The sequence below is a fragment of the Cavia porcellus genome, unplaced genomic scaffold, assembly GCF_034190915.1.
Source record: "Cavia porcellus strain 051 isolate PalLab524CR breed Dunkin Hartley unplaced genomic scaffold, mCavPor4.1 scaffold_26, whole genome shotgun sequence".
Lineage (NCBI taxonomy): Eukaryota > Metazoa > Chordata > Mammalia > Rodentia > Caviidae > Cavia > Cavia porcellus.
Genome location: NW_026947509.1, coordinates 20031282 through 20047716, shown reverse-complemented (window position 1 = coordinate 20047716; position 16435 = coordinate 20031282). Strand labels below are relative to the sequence as shown.

Here is a 16435-nt window from a genome sequence, read left to right as displayed (position 1 = left end):
CCTCCAAGAGGGAGGACAGAAAGGCCCTAGTAGTGACCTAGTAGTGATGATCAACCTCATCCTGGTCTGGCTCCCCAGCTGAAAGCCCACTGAGGTAACCTCTCCGTTCCTGGTAAGCAAGCCAGAGCCGCTATTTCTTTTCTTTTTCTTCTTCATCTTTTTTGTATAGGAACTCTAATTCAGGACCTCATACAGGCAAGTGTTGCGCCGCTGAGCTGTATCCTTAGCCCAGAGCCACTTCACTACCCAAATCTATTTGATTTTTCCTGTGAGGTCCTTGTACTCACTTCCTGCCAGGCCATATTCTTCCTCAAAGCTGCAACCTTTTCTACACACAAGTCTTCCCGAGGACTGGACTCCTGCCTGGAGCCCAGGCATTGGCCTCTGATGCTGCTGCCCACGGCTCGTGCCCTGCTTACTACAGGTCCCTGACCCGGCCTGTGAGGTACACCCGGTCAAAAGACTGCAAAGTGACAAAACAGCATAGCTTAAAAGATGCTCTGCCCTGGCACCATCATCTGGGAGTTCTTTTGCTTGTCTGCTTTTAACTTAAATTCCAGAGCCTTTAAAAGGCTAGGCATACATTTTCCAGCTCCCAGAGACCCCACCATCTCTAGTGCTATTAAAAATATGGAAGAAAAAAAGCTAACTTTACTTAATACGTGCCAGGCACTTAGCCTGTTATAAACTGGCTTGTCTAATCCTTCCAGCAACCCCAAGTAAGACACATTACCACATCTGCTCACCAGTGAATATCAGCACTTGTGGAAGCTGGGCAACCTGCCTCAACCATACCACTACAACTAAGTCATAAATTTGCAATTCCAGCAAGCTTCTGGAACCCATGCTATTTCTTACTCTCCCATTGATTAGGTCATGTAATAAGGAGGCTGTCAGCTGGGTGTGGAGCACAAAACATGGAGAGGCGTGAGCAGGAAGTGAGTGGGTAATTCAGATCATCCAGGAAGGGGTTGTGAAGCCCTGATTGTGGAATAAACTAGCTCAGTTCTGGCTAGAACAGACATGACAAAAGGGACTTAGGAACAGCAGTGGTCTCTACAGCAGCTGAGGAAGAGGTGGTTTGGGACCAGTGCCTAAAGAATTCCTGAAATGTCAGAAATCTATGTGGTCAAAAATAGAGATGCAAAGGCCAGAGATTTAGCTCAGCAGCATAAGTGCCTGACAAGCTCAGGTCATGAGTTTGAGCCCTCATACAAAAAAAAAAAAAAAGAATAGAGATGCATAAGAAAAAGGAACTTGGTTTTCTCTTCCATGTGTGCACCTAGGGGAGGCCCCAGAACAAGTGTGGACTTAAGCCCCAGAATGACATGAAGCACAGGAACAGCCAGGGACTAGAAGCTGACCTGTGGATGTTGGTGTGGTCTTGGTCTCCACTGGTACTTGCAGGGTAGATGAGGAGCCAGGGTCAAGTTGGGAATACCAGTGGCGATTGAGTGACAGCCTCCAAGGAGATGGTGACAGCTGCAATGCTGGCTGGCGACAGTGGATTAACAGGCCCTGGGAGACCACGCCAGGCATTGGGAGCAGCAGGGCAGGTGCTGGTACCATGTGGGAAGAGGACTCAAGTGCTGGCCCCGCTCCTCCTACTGTAGGCTGGAGCTGAAGGAGGGAAAAGAGGGGCTGCAGAAGCACAAGAGAGCAGGGGTCCAGTTGTGGGAGAGGGGAGAGGAATGGAGGCAACTCTGGGGAGTGGCTTACTCAGAGTGGATGCAAAAGGCATTCTTGGTTGGGTTGGCAGGAGTGCATCTTTGCCCACTGGGAAGACAAGGCTGTGGAGAAATCCCTGGAGCACTCTGCATGGGGCAGAGGGAGGTGACAAGAGCCCTAGGACACACCTGCACATCCGATGCATGTGGCAGTGTGCCTGCTATGTACAGGTCACATGGATGCATGGCTTTTGCTATAGTACTAAGCATGCACTACCGCAGGTCTCCAGACATCAATATGCAAAACATGTATGTCACTGTCACTGTCAACAGAGTCTGAGTTTCTCTGTCAGAATTAAGCATTTTCACTTTCATCTCCTTGGTTCTCCACCACACTTCCTCATAACACAGGGCTTAGCAGAGGCCATATGGATCAAGGCTGCTGTCTGGTCCCTCAGTGAAAGTTCTCCAACAAATGTGCTGGTCCAGCCCTAGGGACAGCTTCTGTCCTACAGCATGCTCTCTCCTGGCCCCAGCACAAGCACAGACTTCCACATGCTACAGCTCTGCTGGGCTAAGATCCTGTAAGAAGATCCACTGAGGAACCACTATTCAGGCAGAGATGGCTCCTCAGGGACTGAGCCTGACCATGTCCCCACCCATCCCTTACTTAACTCCATGAGAGCCCTCTCATTCTCTCATCATTCTGCTGCTCAGAATCCTCTGTCCATTAATGAAGACAGGGTGGGAAGAACACAAGAAATGCAGTCAGAAGACTGGCTTGGGTCCTGCCCAGCCCTGGGATCTGTGAGAGCTTTCACATCACTTCTCCGTGGAATGCATTTTGTTGTTGTTGTTGTTGTTGTCGCTTTGTTTTTGTTTTTCATGGTATGGGGAATCAAACCCAGGACCTTGCGCTCGCCAAGCAGGGGCTTGTGCCACTGAGCTGTATCCCTGGCCCTTTTCCTACCACTTTTGAGCCCAGCTGTGTAACCAGGTGAAGTGGAAGGCATGGCACCTACCATCCGACAGGGAAACACTCCTGTGGAAGCAATGAGAGGCCCATCTGATGGGTTCCTACCAGAACTAGGCTAAACTGTGTGGTTTTATTTTCATTTCTGGGATCTAAGTAAGTGTTCCTGGTAACTCAGGTTCCAGGAACTCAGAGGCCAAGGGAGACTCATCTCAAATGAATTCAGTGTAATTCACAGAGATCTGCTTAAACTGACTCTATGGCAAGTTCCAGGATACACACAGAAACAAACACAGGTCTTGTTCTGAGCTCACTTGGCCAGCAGGGATGACAGAGTGGCAGCTGTGCATGTTGTGCCTGGGACAATCTGCAGCAGAACTTGCTTCATGTGGTTGGGAACAGACTGGCCAAGCACTATGGGGATCTAGGTCCCCTTGTGGGCTCCTCACACCAAGGATGAAGTGCGCAGATTTGCTTTCTGAGAAACCAGTGTTAGTGCGGAGCCTCAGCAGAGACCTGGAACCCTATGGTTCTGGCAGAGTTCAGTGGTTATTTACACGCAGGGCTCCCCTCGCCTTTTGGGAATGCTGGAGAGCTCATAAGGATGTCACTGAGGACCCAATGAGAACAAAATGACAGGAGCAGCGAAAAAGCACTTTGAAAAGGAAACAGCTCACAACAAGGAATCATTTTTTTTCCTTCAAGGTCTTCCCCGGACAGCAGATACAATCCTTGCTTGACTAAGTGCCTAGGAACTGACTCACAGGTTTCTATTTGCCCACTCTGCAAATCATCTTCTTGAGGCCCCAATCACAACTGACACTTCCAGAGGCTGGTCCCCAGCTCTTCCTCACTTCCATCACCTGCTGGCCCTACAGAGCAAAAATCATCCTACCCTTTCACATTCCAGACCCCAGCCCCTATCCATCACACCCCTTGCTAAACGCTGACTGGGACAGGAGACCCTACCCTGCCTTTGCACAGGACAAGAGGGGCAGCCCAGGATCAAAGAACAAACACACTCCCTAGATTACAACAAGGACAAAATCCGTTATGGGAGAGGCTGCTCCATCTCACATCCACCTCCTGCAGCAATTTCTGCCTCTCATTCAAGGAAGTCAGCAGCGGTAGTGTTTAAAGGTCGAGTTTTCACCAAACCATCCTATCTTTGTGGTCTGCAGAACTGGCGGCTGTGCTGGGACCGGTGGTTTCGGACCAGCCTTCGGTGTGTTACCTCACACGCCCCAGAACCTGGACAGCCCTGGAGTACTTCACCCACTTTCCTTCACTTCCGTCTTAGAACTCTAGTCCAGTGCGCGCAGCCCCGAGGAAGGCGTCGCACTCACCGGCTCCTTGGTCTCACCATCAGCGCGCACGGCGCAGGACGCCTCTCTCCCGGGACTGGGGCCGCAGGGTGGGTGGTGGGGGGCCGGGCGGGACCCTCGCGTCACCGCCCTCCACGCCGCGCTCGGCCCGCACGAGTGGGAACGGCTCTCGCGAAAGGAAACCTGAAATGGCCAAATATGGAAGCCGCGGAGGGCGCCGGGCGGCTCCGAGGCGCCGAGGCCAGCGGGACGGCGCGCGGGATGCGCTGCAGCGTGGGACGTTCGGCTCGCGCGATTTCTGGCTTGCCGTGGGAACCCAGCTGGCCCAAGAGCTCAGCCTTGGCTCCTGCAAGCGGCGCAGTCCCAGGCGAGCGCGGCCGACCGGCTCCAACTCGCCCCCCACGGCAGCTCGGGGTCGCTCGCAACTTGGCGACGCGGAGACCGCCCAGGGAGAGCGCAGTGGGGCTCGGGCCTCTCGGGCCGTCGGCGTCCGCGCCCCCGTCCGCGCACGCCACGTCAGCCCCGCGCCCGCGCCCTCAGTCTTCAATTCACCGTGCGGAGCCCAGGGCGCGTTCGCGCGCTCCCTCGGCCTCCCGCGTAGGGCGCTGGCCGTGGAGTCTGCGGGCCACAGTGCTTGACGCGGCCCGCGAATGAGCGGGGCGGGGCGCCGCGGGGCGGGGACGCCTAGGGAACGCCTCTGCCGGCCGGCTTGGTGCGCCCCCTACCTGCCCAAATCCTGAGCCCCTGGAGTAAGCAGCAGCTCCGCTTGCCCTCGCGTGCGGGTCTCCAGTCGCTGACCAGCCGCACTGCTGGGCGCGGTCCTGGCCTCCCCCGTAATAACTCAAGGTCTCGTGTAGTCACTTCTTGGCTGAGCTCCTCCAGGTGGGGGGCACACGGACTGCAGCCCCACTGCCTCCCTGCAGCCGCACCCCAGCAGACACCGAGTTGCAGAGCTTGCCAGCTGCAAGGGTTCCCCAGGCAGCTCACGCCGGCCTTCAGGCCACTGCAGAAGCACTCCTGAACCCATGTCTCCTGACTCCTAAGTGCGGGGCTCCTGTTTTACAAGGCACTCGCTCCCAGAGCATGTGCTCCGAATAATACCTATGTTCTCTGTAAATTCAGCATCCCAGTTCTAGCCTCTTACAGTCTGGCAGACAACTGTGGGAAAGGTGCTGGACTGCTTAGAGCTCCCCAATGAGAGAGAATAACACCTGCGACGGGAAGTAACACTCAGGGGCGCACAGGAGCCTAGCAAAACAGGAGGGAGGTTGAGGTGACCACGTGGGGGACAAGGGACAGGGTGCACCAAGTATAGATGAGAAGTCTAGTAGAGCAGCTGCTGCTACCAGCTGCTGCTGTTCTCCTGTCTCTCACTGCTTAACAACGGCCAGAAATCCTGCCTGCTGGCATTGCTTTGGACTCTACCTCCAGCTCGCCATCTTCTTGTGAAAATTAAACTTTTTTTTTTGTACCGGAGATCAAACTCTCAACCTTGCACTTGCCAGGCAGGTGCTTATGCTGCTGAGCTAAATCCCCCGCCCTCACACACACACACACACACACACACACACACACACACACACCCTTCCTTTCTCTTTACCCTGACTCATATGTTTCCTCTTCTGGTTACCAACTGCTCACCTCTCCTCTCATTACCCCCACAGCGTTATTCGAATCTTTCTGTGTTTTAGAAGTTGTATGTCCTTTAGCTGGCCATATCAATGTCCGGTATGCACACTTTCAGGAATGTTTGGGTCCTCATACTGTCCTTGGCTATGATTCATTCAGGAGCCTAAGCTGGGGGAGAGGGATTTTAGATGTAGGTTAGTTAGAAATCGTGGCCAGGGTTTCAGCTCCCTCTGTTGGTCCTGGATTCCTGGGGAGGATATCTGGAGAAGAGAGAGGACAGACGCTGGGATCAAGCTCAGTCAGACACAGGAAACATAATCTCTTTTCTCAACAATCTTAAAGGTGGATGGGAAAAACCACCCATAGGCATATGTGCATATAAAATATATATTAAATACTTGCGCGTGATCACTAACATGTTTTGTTACCATGTGTCAAGTACCATGTTCAAGATTTTATTCATAGAAATTCATTTAATCATCAGCCCTATTTTCTAGATTAGCCAATTTGTATGTCAAACAGTTTGCCCACAAAGAGAAAACTCTCAGTGTGAGAGAGGTGGGATTTGAACCCGGGAAGTCCGGTTCTGGTGTTCCTCCTGGTCAGTACACTGTCTTGCACCTTAAAGAATTGCTAAGTGTGAATTCAAACAAAGCAGTCTTAAGATGAAGACACATTTGAAGTTTTACTATTTTGAAAACATTTAACATCAAGTTCAACATTATCTCTAACATTAAACAGAACCCAGCTGTTTAATTAACTAAATTCACCCGGGGAAATGAGAGGACTCTACTGCACACTAAATTGTTGAGCAGAGAGAAGGAGCTAATCATTTGATCTGTTTCTTCTTGATTCCACAAGACTGGCCTTGACATCAAAAGGTGTGGATCTCAGCTGCTTAGTTTATTGGATAAATTGGTGGGGCAAGCTAGTAAAGCCCTGACTGTTAAAGAGCTGACAGAGAGGCAGGACACCACCTCCTGGAATAGCTGGTGGATGCCTTGTCTTCTCCAAGTTCTGAGACAAGACTCAACTTAGTGAGTTGGTTGAATGTATCAAAAGTCATACTTTCCATCAACTAGAGATTGGTGATATCAGACAGGGAAAAGAATCTTCTTCTCACCTTGGGTTGCACTTCTGACTTCCATTACAAGTTATAATGGAAAGTCCTTGCTATTAGCAGAGCACGTGGAAAGTGTGACAGTGCAGCAAAACACTCCAAGCAAAGGGCCTGAGGGGCCAGTGCCTGCAGAATGCTTGCTTGCTCACCAAGTAGGTGTTGCACTGAGCCAGTGAGTAAGCGAAGGTCTGTGGGTTTTCTGTATGTCATTTCCTGACCCAGTGATATGCGGTCCCTTTGCTTCCATCAAACAACCTTTAGCCTTGCTCTGCCTGTGTGCTGACCATCATGGGAGCAGATGCCAGGGTACTGAGAGGACAGGGAGCAATCAAGGCCCTCCTTTCCAGCAGAGCCTGTGTGCATGTATCTGGAAGCTGCAATGGAGTTTCTTTTGTGCTACCTTGTTTGACATTATTATTAACTACTGTGCCTAGGCTCAGCATAATTGCTTTTGTCTTTTCAATACTGAAGAATGAACCCAGGAACCTGGCACCTAGTTACATCTCCAGCACCTCCTCCCCTTGTTTAATTTTTATTTTGAAGTTGGGTCTTGTTGAGTTGCTAAATTGCTCAAGCTGGGCTGGAACTTTAATCCTTCTGCCTTCCCTGCCCAGAGTGCTGTTATTATAGGCATATGCCACCACACCTGGCCAGAAGCAGACCTACACTGTACCTGTAACATACTTCTTGTATTTGTTCCAGGGGTCATCTTCTTAACCCATACAACCACTCCCTTCCCATCTCTGCTCATAGTTTGGCCCTCTGATAGGTTTTTGGCTAAAGAAATTAGACTTTTTGTGTTCTAAACTTAAACCTGATGTGTTTATTATACATATGGCATTTCTTCTTGAGAATGGTGCTTACTCTTTATGGAGAGATTTTTTGAGCACTATTCTTGTCACCCTGGTTAGTCGCATCCTCCATGTCATAGAAATCAGGTCAGAAGCATTCAGAAGGAATGATATAAGCCTGAGAAGGGCCACTCTTGGAAAAGTGGACAAAGATCCATGTTTTTGCTATGACTGCACCTTGGTATTCATGACCTCGATTCTAGATTGATGTAGGTGACAACAGTAGATCAAGCCATTCCTTCAAATACGGGCTTCATCAAGTCCAGCACACGGCCAGCTGTGGAAAGGCAAAAAGGTTGATGATAGGGCAGAAGAGGAGGGGGAGAGGGATTGGGCAGAAGAAGAGGAGGAGGGAAGGAAAGTAAGGGAAATGCTGAACCCCATGCTGGGCAAAGATCCAGGCCCTGACCTTGCCACTGCCCCACCCGAGGGCAGCAGCAGACCACAAGGTCCCTGCACTTCAGGCAGCCATGCACAGCAGTGTCTTCTGGTCCTCCTGTGGCCCCTTTTATAGGGCCAGGGATATCTGGGGGCAAGGTGAGGACTGGCATGGGAGTCAGGCAACAGGATAGTGAAGGAAAGACAGTTTGAGACTGAACCAGCGTGGGCACTGTAAAGGACAGGCCTGGCTCACCCTGGGGAGGCAGCAGTGGGACACAGGCTATGGATTCCCCTATGTCTGGCTGGGCTGCCAGGCATACACAGTACCCATTCCTATCCTGCCCTGGTGGCCCCAGGGAGGCATCTTTCTTGATCTATATAAGGGAGACCCTACTGACACCCACACAGGATCTGGAGCCCACATCCATCAAGAAGCCCCAGCTACTCTGCAGGTCCCATAGCACCTGCCCTGTCTTCCTGTGCTCCTGCCCCACACTGCTCACCTTGAGCAGAGGAGCACACATGAAGAACAGCCACTGGCAGGGCCCAAGGTGGCCAGCTTTGGAGGAGATATGCTAGGCCTGGGCTGTTCCTGACTGACACTCACTGATCCTATGCTTCGGTTTACCCCCACTGTAGTGCAAGATAAACATCTCACCTCAAGGGCTCAGGGCCTAACGAGGCTACCATACCTGGTTAAGTGGCTGCAGTATATGACAATGTGGCTGAGAGACAGTGCTGACAATCTAGGAAGCTGAATGAGGAGGACTACAAGTTTGTGCCCACCATGGACAAACAACTCAATCAAGGGACTTTTCAAGACCCTATCTCAGACAGACAATTAAAAGAGGGCTGAGGACATAGCTCAGTGCAAAGGCCATGGTATATTTGCCAGTATTGAAACAACTCCCCTACACAAGCACACGCACACACACACACATATTATAATGCTAAGTTCTTCACCCTTCGCAGCTGTGTTCCTGTCCACCATTTTTGAACACACACAGTACAAAGAAGCATGAACTAGTGTGTGACCCATGCGCTCTAGAATGTTCTTACCTCTACTCATGATGAGCAGGCTTCCCACTGTGTGCAGAATTCTCCAATACAACCCTCCCATCCCGTATTTGGCAGTTGTCCCCAGAGCTGCTTTACCTGTTGTAAGTAACAAACTTGTCTGCCTTCTTCTCCCAGGGTGTTCACTGGCTTTGCACTGCTGAGAAGCAAGGAACTCTGTTCCTTTACAAAGTTTCTTAACAAAGTCAGAAAAGCAAAGGATTGGAGGCTCCCTGAGCTACTGAGTGTTTACTAAGCTTATCCAACTTAACCCTGGAGGCAAGCTTGCCATTATCCAGCCACCTGGGCAGGTGAGGAAAGTGAGATTCCAGCAGGGCACCGAGTGGCCCAGAGTCCCAGAGGTCCAGGCAGAGGTGGCTCAGTGCCTAGCCATTTATTTACCTGTTAATCACAGGGGTGTTGTGAGGCAGGAACATGGGTGTGGCTAAGACAGGGTGGGAAAGGAGGCACAACCTGTTCATCCCAGGACTCACATGTGAAACACTCATTTCTCAGTGCCCCCAGGGGACTTCTCCAGAGAACAGGCACAGGCTGTCCATATGAGCTAGGCCTAAAGCAGGGGTAGGAAATACAGAAGAGGAATGGCAGCCCTTAGCTTCCATGATAGCCTACCCTATTCTAGGGAGTATTTTTAAATTCTTCCTTCTTTTTTTTTTCCTACTTTTATTTGGCAGGAATTCACTCTGTAAGCCTGGTTTTTTTTTCTGCCTTAAGTAAACGTGAAACATTGTCACCATTTATGCTTGTTTAAGTTGATTCTTTGTTCTTGATAGAAAGAACCTAGAAACCACCTCTGGAAGGAGATTCCAGCACCCTAAACCCTGGTAGTACTGGAATACTACTGTCTCCCAGATCAGTGCGCTCTGGGAAGGTTGGGGGGCCAGGTATGTACCTGCCTCTTGTCTATGCCCTGGAGCTGGCTGTTCCAAAGGAGCAGGGTCCTCAGGGCACCCTTTTAGGCCACTCTTCTCTGCTATCAGGAAGGAGCTTGGTAGGCACGGAAGGGACAGGAGGAGCCCAGTGTAACCTTCCTCATGCAGATCCTCCACCTCCTACCAAGACCATCACTACCAGCATGGATCTGTGGCCCCTTGACCCCAAGATATTTGCCCCTCACTTTCCAGCATGCTGCCTGACACTAGGTTCAGACTTCCGATGAAAGACTCTTTAATCAACAGGTCATAAGAGCAGGTTGGGGAGGTGCTGGCACTGGAAGGTATCAGCTGATCACAAGGGACCCTCCAGCGCTGATGGAAAGGCCTCAGTTGATATGTAAGTATCCCCCTTGCAAAGTATGGCTTCTTGCTTCTGCCAAAGCTGGCTGTGAACTGGGCCCCAGGAGATGGAGGACATCGCAAGGAACCTTCCCTTCATGCAGAGCCAAGGAACCGCCATGGCAATGGCACAAGGTCAGGCTTCCCCTACATACCTGCATCTTGGCTGGGGACTTCAGGGGACAGGGCTGTCTTCATCATGCATGGCTCCAGGCCTACCTGACTTGTAGTCTCCCAGCAACACCCAGCACACTGTATGCACTATGGCTACCCTGCTCCTGACTAGAGAGAACAGCAGAACACAGCACTGTCCCTGCAGGATGCCCTTGCCACTCAGCACTGGTTCTATCCTTGACACCTCTACTCTCTCCAGGCTCAGCCACTCCTAGTGCCAGTTGGAGCCTTTTCTTCCTGCTGCTGTCTGCTGCTCCACATCCTGGATGCGCCAAGGAGACAGTGACAGCCATGGCACAGCTAGCGCAGAGCTGGAGCATGTCTAGGTGGCAATTGGGGATGAGAGTGTGGGACAGCCTCAGGTACGAGTGGGCTACTGTTGCATAAAGCCACGAGAACACAAATGGGAGAGGGCAACTCACTACCTGCCAGCCTGCACAGTACTGCCTGCCATCAATGGCTGCAGAGGAGTTGTGAATCTCATGCCTCTCCAGGACGATCTGCACCGTGTCCACCCTGTATACCTCACACACCAACTTTGGCCAATGATATTTCTGTGCAGCTGTCCATGAGTGAGTGAGGGAATTGTAGGAGTACCTAGAGTGGAGTTAGGGCAAGGACATGCTATGAAGGTCCCATGGCTATGAAAAGTTATGGGGCAGCCATAGGGCAGTCTATGACATGTGTACCACCAGGCCAGGCACAACCTCCACTTGTCCAGTGAGTGTCAGCTCAGCTCCTCTGACCCCAGGGGTGGTCTCTGTGGGAAGTGGGGTGTCCTGGTGACTCAAGATAGGTCAGTACTCAGCTGAATCCTGTGATTTCAGCAGAAACTCCCCAGGCAGCTGAGAGCAAGATAGGATTCCAGGCTGAGCAAATGTGTGGGCATATGTACCTCATACCAGAACTGCTCTTGGAGTTCCCAGAAGGGAGGATGGGAAAATAAAGAAAAGAGATGAAGCTGAGGTCAGGTGGAGTCCTCTCTCCTGATAGGAGAAAAAGAACTGCTCAACAACTGTTGCACATTTACACTCAGGAGGATTATGTTAATTTCAACCTTTCTGCCTAGCAACTTGTTTGCCTGGCTGGCCTGGGCCCCTTACCTTTTCTGAGCTGGAACAGCTTGTTTACCTGGCTCACTTGTTTACCTGGGCTCTCCAGGTTCTCAGGGCTGGCCTTGCTTTAGCTCCACAAGTGTGATTGATCTCCAGCTTCACCTGTTCCCTATAGATATGGACTGCTAGCATCACATTGTGTGGGTGCTTTGACCTGACATGTGAAGTGCAGTGACCTCTGACCAGAAGCTTTGTGACTGCTGCATTTGTTAAGGACCTGCCTGCACACAAGTTAGCTCGGCTGCCTGTGTGCCCTGCTAAGGTGGCCGTAACCACAGTTATAAGGAGAAAATGGAACTGGTTGTAGGCTCAGAACAGACAGCAAGGGCTGGAACCCCAGGCATAGGACACCCACTCTAGATTCTGAGGAAGGCCCATGTGGGGTGTCGGGGAGTTGAGCCCACAGTTCTGCAGCAGCACAGTAGGGATAGATTCCAGCTGGAGGGTTAGGACTGGAACTCAGTTCCCAGGAGGACCCATCAAGTGTGAGGTGCTGTGCTGAACACTGTGGGCACTGGTGGCTTTGGTACCCATGCTTTTGAGCAATCAGATCCTGCCTCACTCTCAGGCAGCTCAAGTAGGTCAGGGCTCAGGAAGTACAGAAGGGAGAAGAAAGGCCTTGTGTTGCTGCTTCTGCCCAGCTGGTTTGTAGCTTGGGGCCTTACAACGTTCATGGAAAAACAAGCCCCAAGGGCCCTCAGGGACCAGCTGCTCCCTCCACCCTTCCGAGGCTCCTATGCAGAGGCTGCCCTACAACTCCAGGTAAAGTCTATGCTCTGGAGACCACAGTACCTGCAATGAGCCCTGAATGCACAAGGGCTCCAGGAAGCTAAGGTGGCCTCCTCTGGGTCCCCCTGATAGCACAGCACCTCTGCCCCATGTTAGCTCTGTTGCCTGCTCCTGCCAAGAATACAGCCATTTAGATTGGTGCAGGCCCAGGCTCACTGTACCCAATATGGGCCATCCTACCCTACCCCATTCAGTGTACCACCCCAGGTAGCCACCACTCAGGTCCCTGCAGGCTGCCATCCCAGAGGGTACAGCAGCAAACTCTATTAATGAATCAGTTAATCTGCCAGACTGCACGAATGCTCTTACTCTCCTGACACCCTACAATGTGCTGAACAAGGTTTTTTTTCTTGACTGCTTTGTGGGGTGTAGCTGGGAGCTGGAGTGCTTCTCTGGTTCTTCCTATTGCCTCTATTCTGTCACAGTGTTTTAGGGTCCCTTCCCTACTTTTGCCTACACACTTCTCACACTCTCCAGGACAGACAGCTTCTGGGTGAAATTACCATGGATTTGAGCTTATTCAGCTGTAGAAAACACAGGTTTTACATCTCAGTATTTTAAAAATTGTCTTGGGGAATGATATAAGGGAATGAAACTCCCACCTACTCTACTCAGCGCCTTCCAAGTCAGAGGCAGTTCTGGACAGGGACAGTGACAATGCAGAAGGGTGTCAGAGGTTCTCTTAGGCAGAAAAGAGACTTGGAGGGGAAAGGTGCAAGAACAGGAAGGTTGGGGAGAAGAGACCTGGGAGATGCAGTAGAATCAGGGACTGTGGATATTTGTTACCAGCCACTCTATTGGGTGTGGGGGAAGGTAGAGGGTCAGGTAGGGTAGGGGGCCCAGCAGCCTTCTTTTCCCAGGCAGAGATAATAGGAATATTAGGGACTAACCAAGTGTTCCTAGGATGGGCAGGGTGTCTGCAGTCCCTGCAGCAGATGGAGAATGAGAAGGTGCTGGTTGAGAGGAAGTGCCATCTGTCGCAGACTCTGATTTCTCCTCCAAGGCCTCTTATCTTTCCTTCCAATGTCTTGTGGTCCTCCAGACTCCACATGCTCCTTTCCTAGCTGCTCGGGTATCCCTTGGGAGTCACAAGAGGGTGCTTAGGAGGTGGGGGCAGCTCATTTTTATCCCACAGTTGCCACCCTGGCAGTGGTGGGGCTTTTGGCATGCATGCTTTCCTCCTACCAGTCTTTTGAGCCCCCGCCCCAGCTGAAAGACAGCAGCCTGCTGGCACAGCTGGAGGCTTTTAGCCCTTCACCTCCTTCCCTGGCCCGTGGGAGGTTGGAGTTTGAGCCTGGTGGTGTCCATCCAGCACTTGCTCCTGAGACTTCTGCAGTGAGGAGGGGCCTCCAGTTGGGGCAGGGTACACTGGTGTATGTATCTCAGGCTGCCAGAGGTGGGAGCTGGAGGAGCCTGGTTGCCAGAGATGATCAGAGGGATGATCAGAAGAAACATGAGGGCCATGTCACTCTAGGTGTTTTTCAAGTCCTTAGGATGGAGTGTATTCTCCTAAGACCCAGGACTGTGCCCCAAGGAGATTAGGTCTCCTGAGATTCCTTGGGTCTAGATGGTGCCACAACACCAGGCCTAGGGGCATCCCCACCATGGTCCCTCTCTTTGGTTTCTTCCTGGCACTACTTTTCCTCCCTCTCCCCTCCTCTCCCTTCTTCTTTCTTGTCCTCTGACTCCCCCCCCCCCCCTTGCAGTTGGGCCTTCTCTGAAGCAGAAATCCTACCTAACTGCAGCTATTTCATTCAATAAGCTGCAGTCATTCTGTTTTTTTTTTTTTTTTTTGTACCAGGGATTGAATTCATGACCTCGTGCTTGCCAGGGAGGCAGGCGCTTACACTGCTGAGATAAATCCCTAGCCCCAGGCATTCTGTTCTTTGCCACTGAACTCAGCTAAATTATGATTTGTTATCAAATTGAAACTTCTGTGAATGAGCTACAAACAACTTGTTACATACACAACTACGCTCATCACAAAATATCCACTGTCCCCGGCCTTTAGCAAAAGTTTATCTTGCCCTTGTAACTTCTGCTGACGACTTATAAAAAGACAAAGACCAAACTTCCCATAAACCTCACCCCAGACTTTGGAGATTACTCCTCTGTGATCCGCTAGTGTCCATATAACCTCCATTCTTCTGCTGGCTACTGTGGACTCACTTTGCCCAGCTCCTCTGCGATCTTTGGGGGCGCAAAGTGGTGGTCAGATGTCTTGGGCTGCACAGGCTGCTCAGGACGCACAGGCGGCAACGTGGGTGTGCAGCTTCAGATCATCGGAGAGGCTGGGTATGTTCTGCGAGCCCTGTCCCACCATCACCAATGGGCGGATCCCGGGGCGGAATCTGCAGCCAGTCATAGCGGGGCTCAGTGGAAGACAGGCGGCCGGAGGCCGGAGGCCGGCTGTCCTAGAGTTGGGGATCCTGAGGTGGGGGGCAGGCCGGGCCGGAGCAGCGGGGTGGCCCCGGGCAGGTAGTGCACTATTGCCAGCTGAAACTCGGAGAGAGCAGGGCGCCCGCGAGGGGCAGCGGCCAGCGAGGGCATCGCAGAAGGCACCGTACAGCACTTGGGGGCCAGGCGTCTCCTCGCCACACTCTGCTCCTGGCTGGGCTCGGGATCAGGAGGGCCACTCTGTGGGAACTGTTGGGGACTGCAGGCGACCAAGCAGGGCTCTTGGGCCAGATTAGGTACTTGGATCCTGAATGTCAGGGCAACCTGGGGACAGCCAGCACTGGATGGCATTAAGCTAGTGACTGTAACCATATCTGACTCCCTCTAGTGGAACCCTTTGGTTCCTGCGTTCTAGTCTTGTTCACTCACTGGAAGCCATGTGGCTCACGTGGGGACACACTGAGCTTTCTGCGCAGCTCATTCAGTGGACTATGTCCCCAAAATAAGACATTCGTCTTATTTTGCCTTCTGCTTCCCTTTATTGTAAGAAGGGCCCAGCAGAAGTAGACTGGCCTTGCCCTGCACCGTTCAGAGGAGCTTTGTCTTGGTTATTTTATACATCATCCTTCCACTCCACTTCTGTTTCACAAAACTGTGTCAAAATGTTTCCATAGGTGATGACTTCCACAATCTATTGTTTTTGATGTTCTATTTGTTTTGGCATTACCGCACATTTCTATACACTTTCAAGGAAGCACTAAGTAGATCTGACTGTGTTCCTTGAAATGAAGGTCACTGTTGGTTGTAGAAAAACCTTAGCATCAACAGATACAAACCTTCAACTTTTCTTGAGCAATTGATAAGCATTTAAGATTAGTAATTTCAAATGGGAACTTTATCTGTATCCAAGGTGGAGTTGATTTGAAAATTACATAAGCAAGTGGACGTGAAATTGTAATGTTTAAGCTCTACAAAATGTTTTTATTTCTTGATATGTTTGTTTTACCTGGTATTATTTGTGTTATAAAATGTCTTGATTTATTGTTTTAAAAATCAGATCATATTTTCTAGTAGCTCAATGGAAATGGCTTTGTTTGTGAAGGTTCTGACAACTGTGAAGCTACAGGTACATGTTTTCTGACCAGTCACTAGCCTCCCAAATTCACAGTATGTTCATCAACTAGTTCACTTATGGCTTCCTCCTTTCACTGTTTTTAAAGATTTTATTTTAAAGAGAGTAAAATAGAACAGTAAAATGAAACAAAACAGTGATATGACAATAGGAAATCCACGGTGGTTACTATATTGCATATTGTTATCCTCTAAATAGTTGTTCAGACTACTGGCCCCAGGCTTGCAGAGTCAATCACACAACCAAATGTCAGCTTGCCCCCTGACTTCAGTTACTATCATCTCAGCCTGTGTCACATCTGCTTGCTTATGGGAGCAGGGACATGGGAAGCAGAGGTGGCTTCCTTGCTGCGTCTGCCAGCCAGCAATGCCACTACCCCTGGCTTTCTTATTTTTGCTGGATTTCTGAATTGTCTTTCTCCATGGGCTTCAAGCCTCAATCAGATCTTCCCTGTATCCATGGGACCCACTTCTTTTCTCTTTCTCTCCCTCATCTTGCTATATTCCAGGGTCTGGACACCAAAACTTGGAG

The 16435-nt window shown here is 50.9% G+C and overlaps 1 protein-coding gene across 12 annotated transcripts in view; it reads right to left on the bottom strand.

Moving 5' to 3' along the window:
* Traf5 (TNF receptor associated factor 5) overlaps positions 1–4124 on the bottom strand; it is a 44366-nt gene extending 40242 nt beyond the window's left edge. For 5 of the 12 annotated variants that reach the window (XM_013157614.2, XM_063236840.1, XM_063236837.1 and 2 more), the window contains exon 1: positions 3987–4118. Coding sequence is in view for 1 of the 12 variants with exons in the window: in XM_003474343.4 (XP_003474391.2) it covers positions 3987–4006 (20 nt within the window). In the remaining 11 variants the exon portion in view is untranslated. Of the gene's footprint in view, positions 1–1364; positions 1621–1719; positions 3674–3986 lie in introns of those variants that run through there. The other 7 variants (XM_063236835.1, XM_063236839.1, XM_063236841.1 and 4 more) reach the window with 4 other exon arrangements.
* Positions 4125–16435: the final 12311 nt, after the last annotated feature.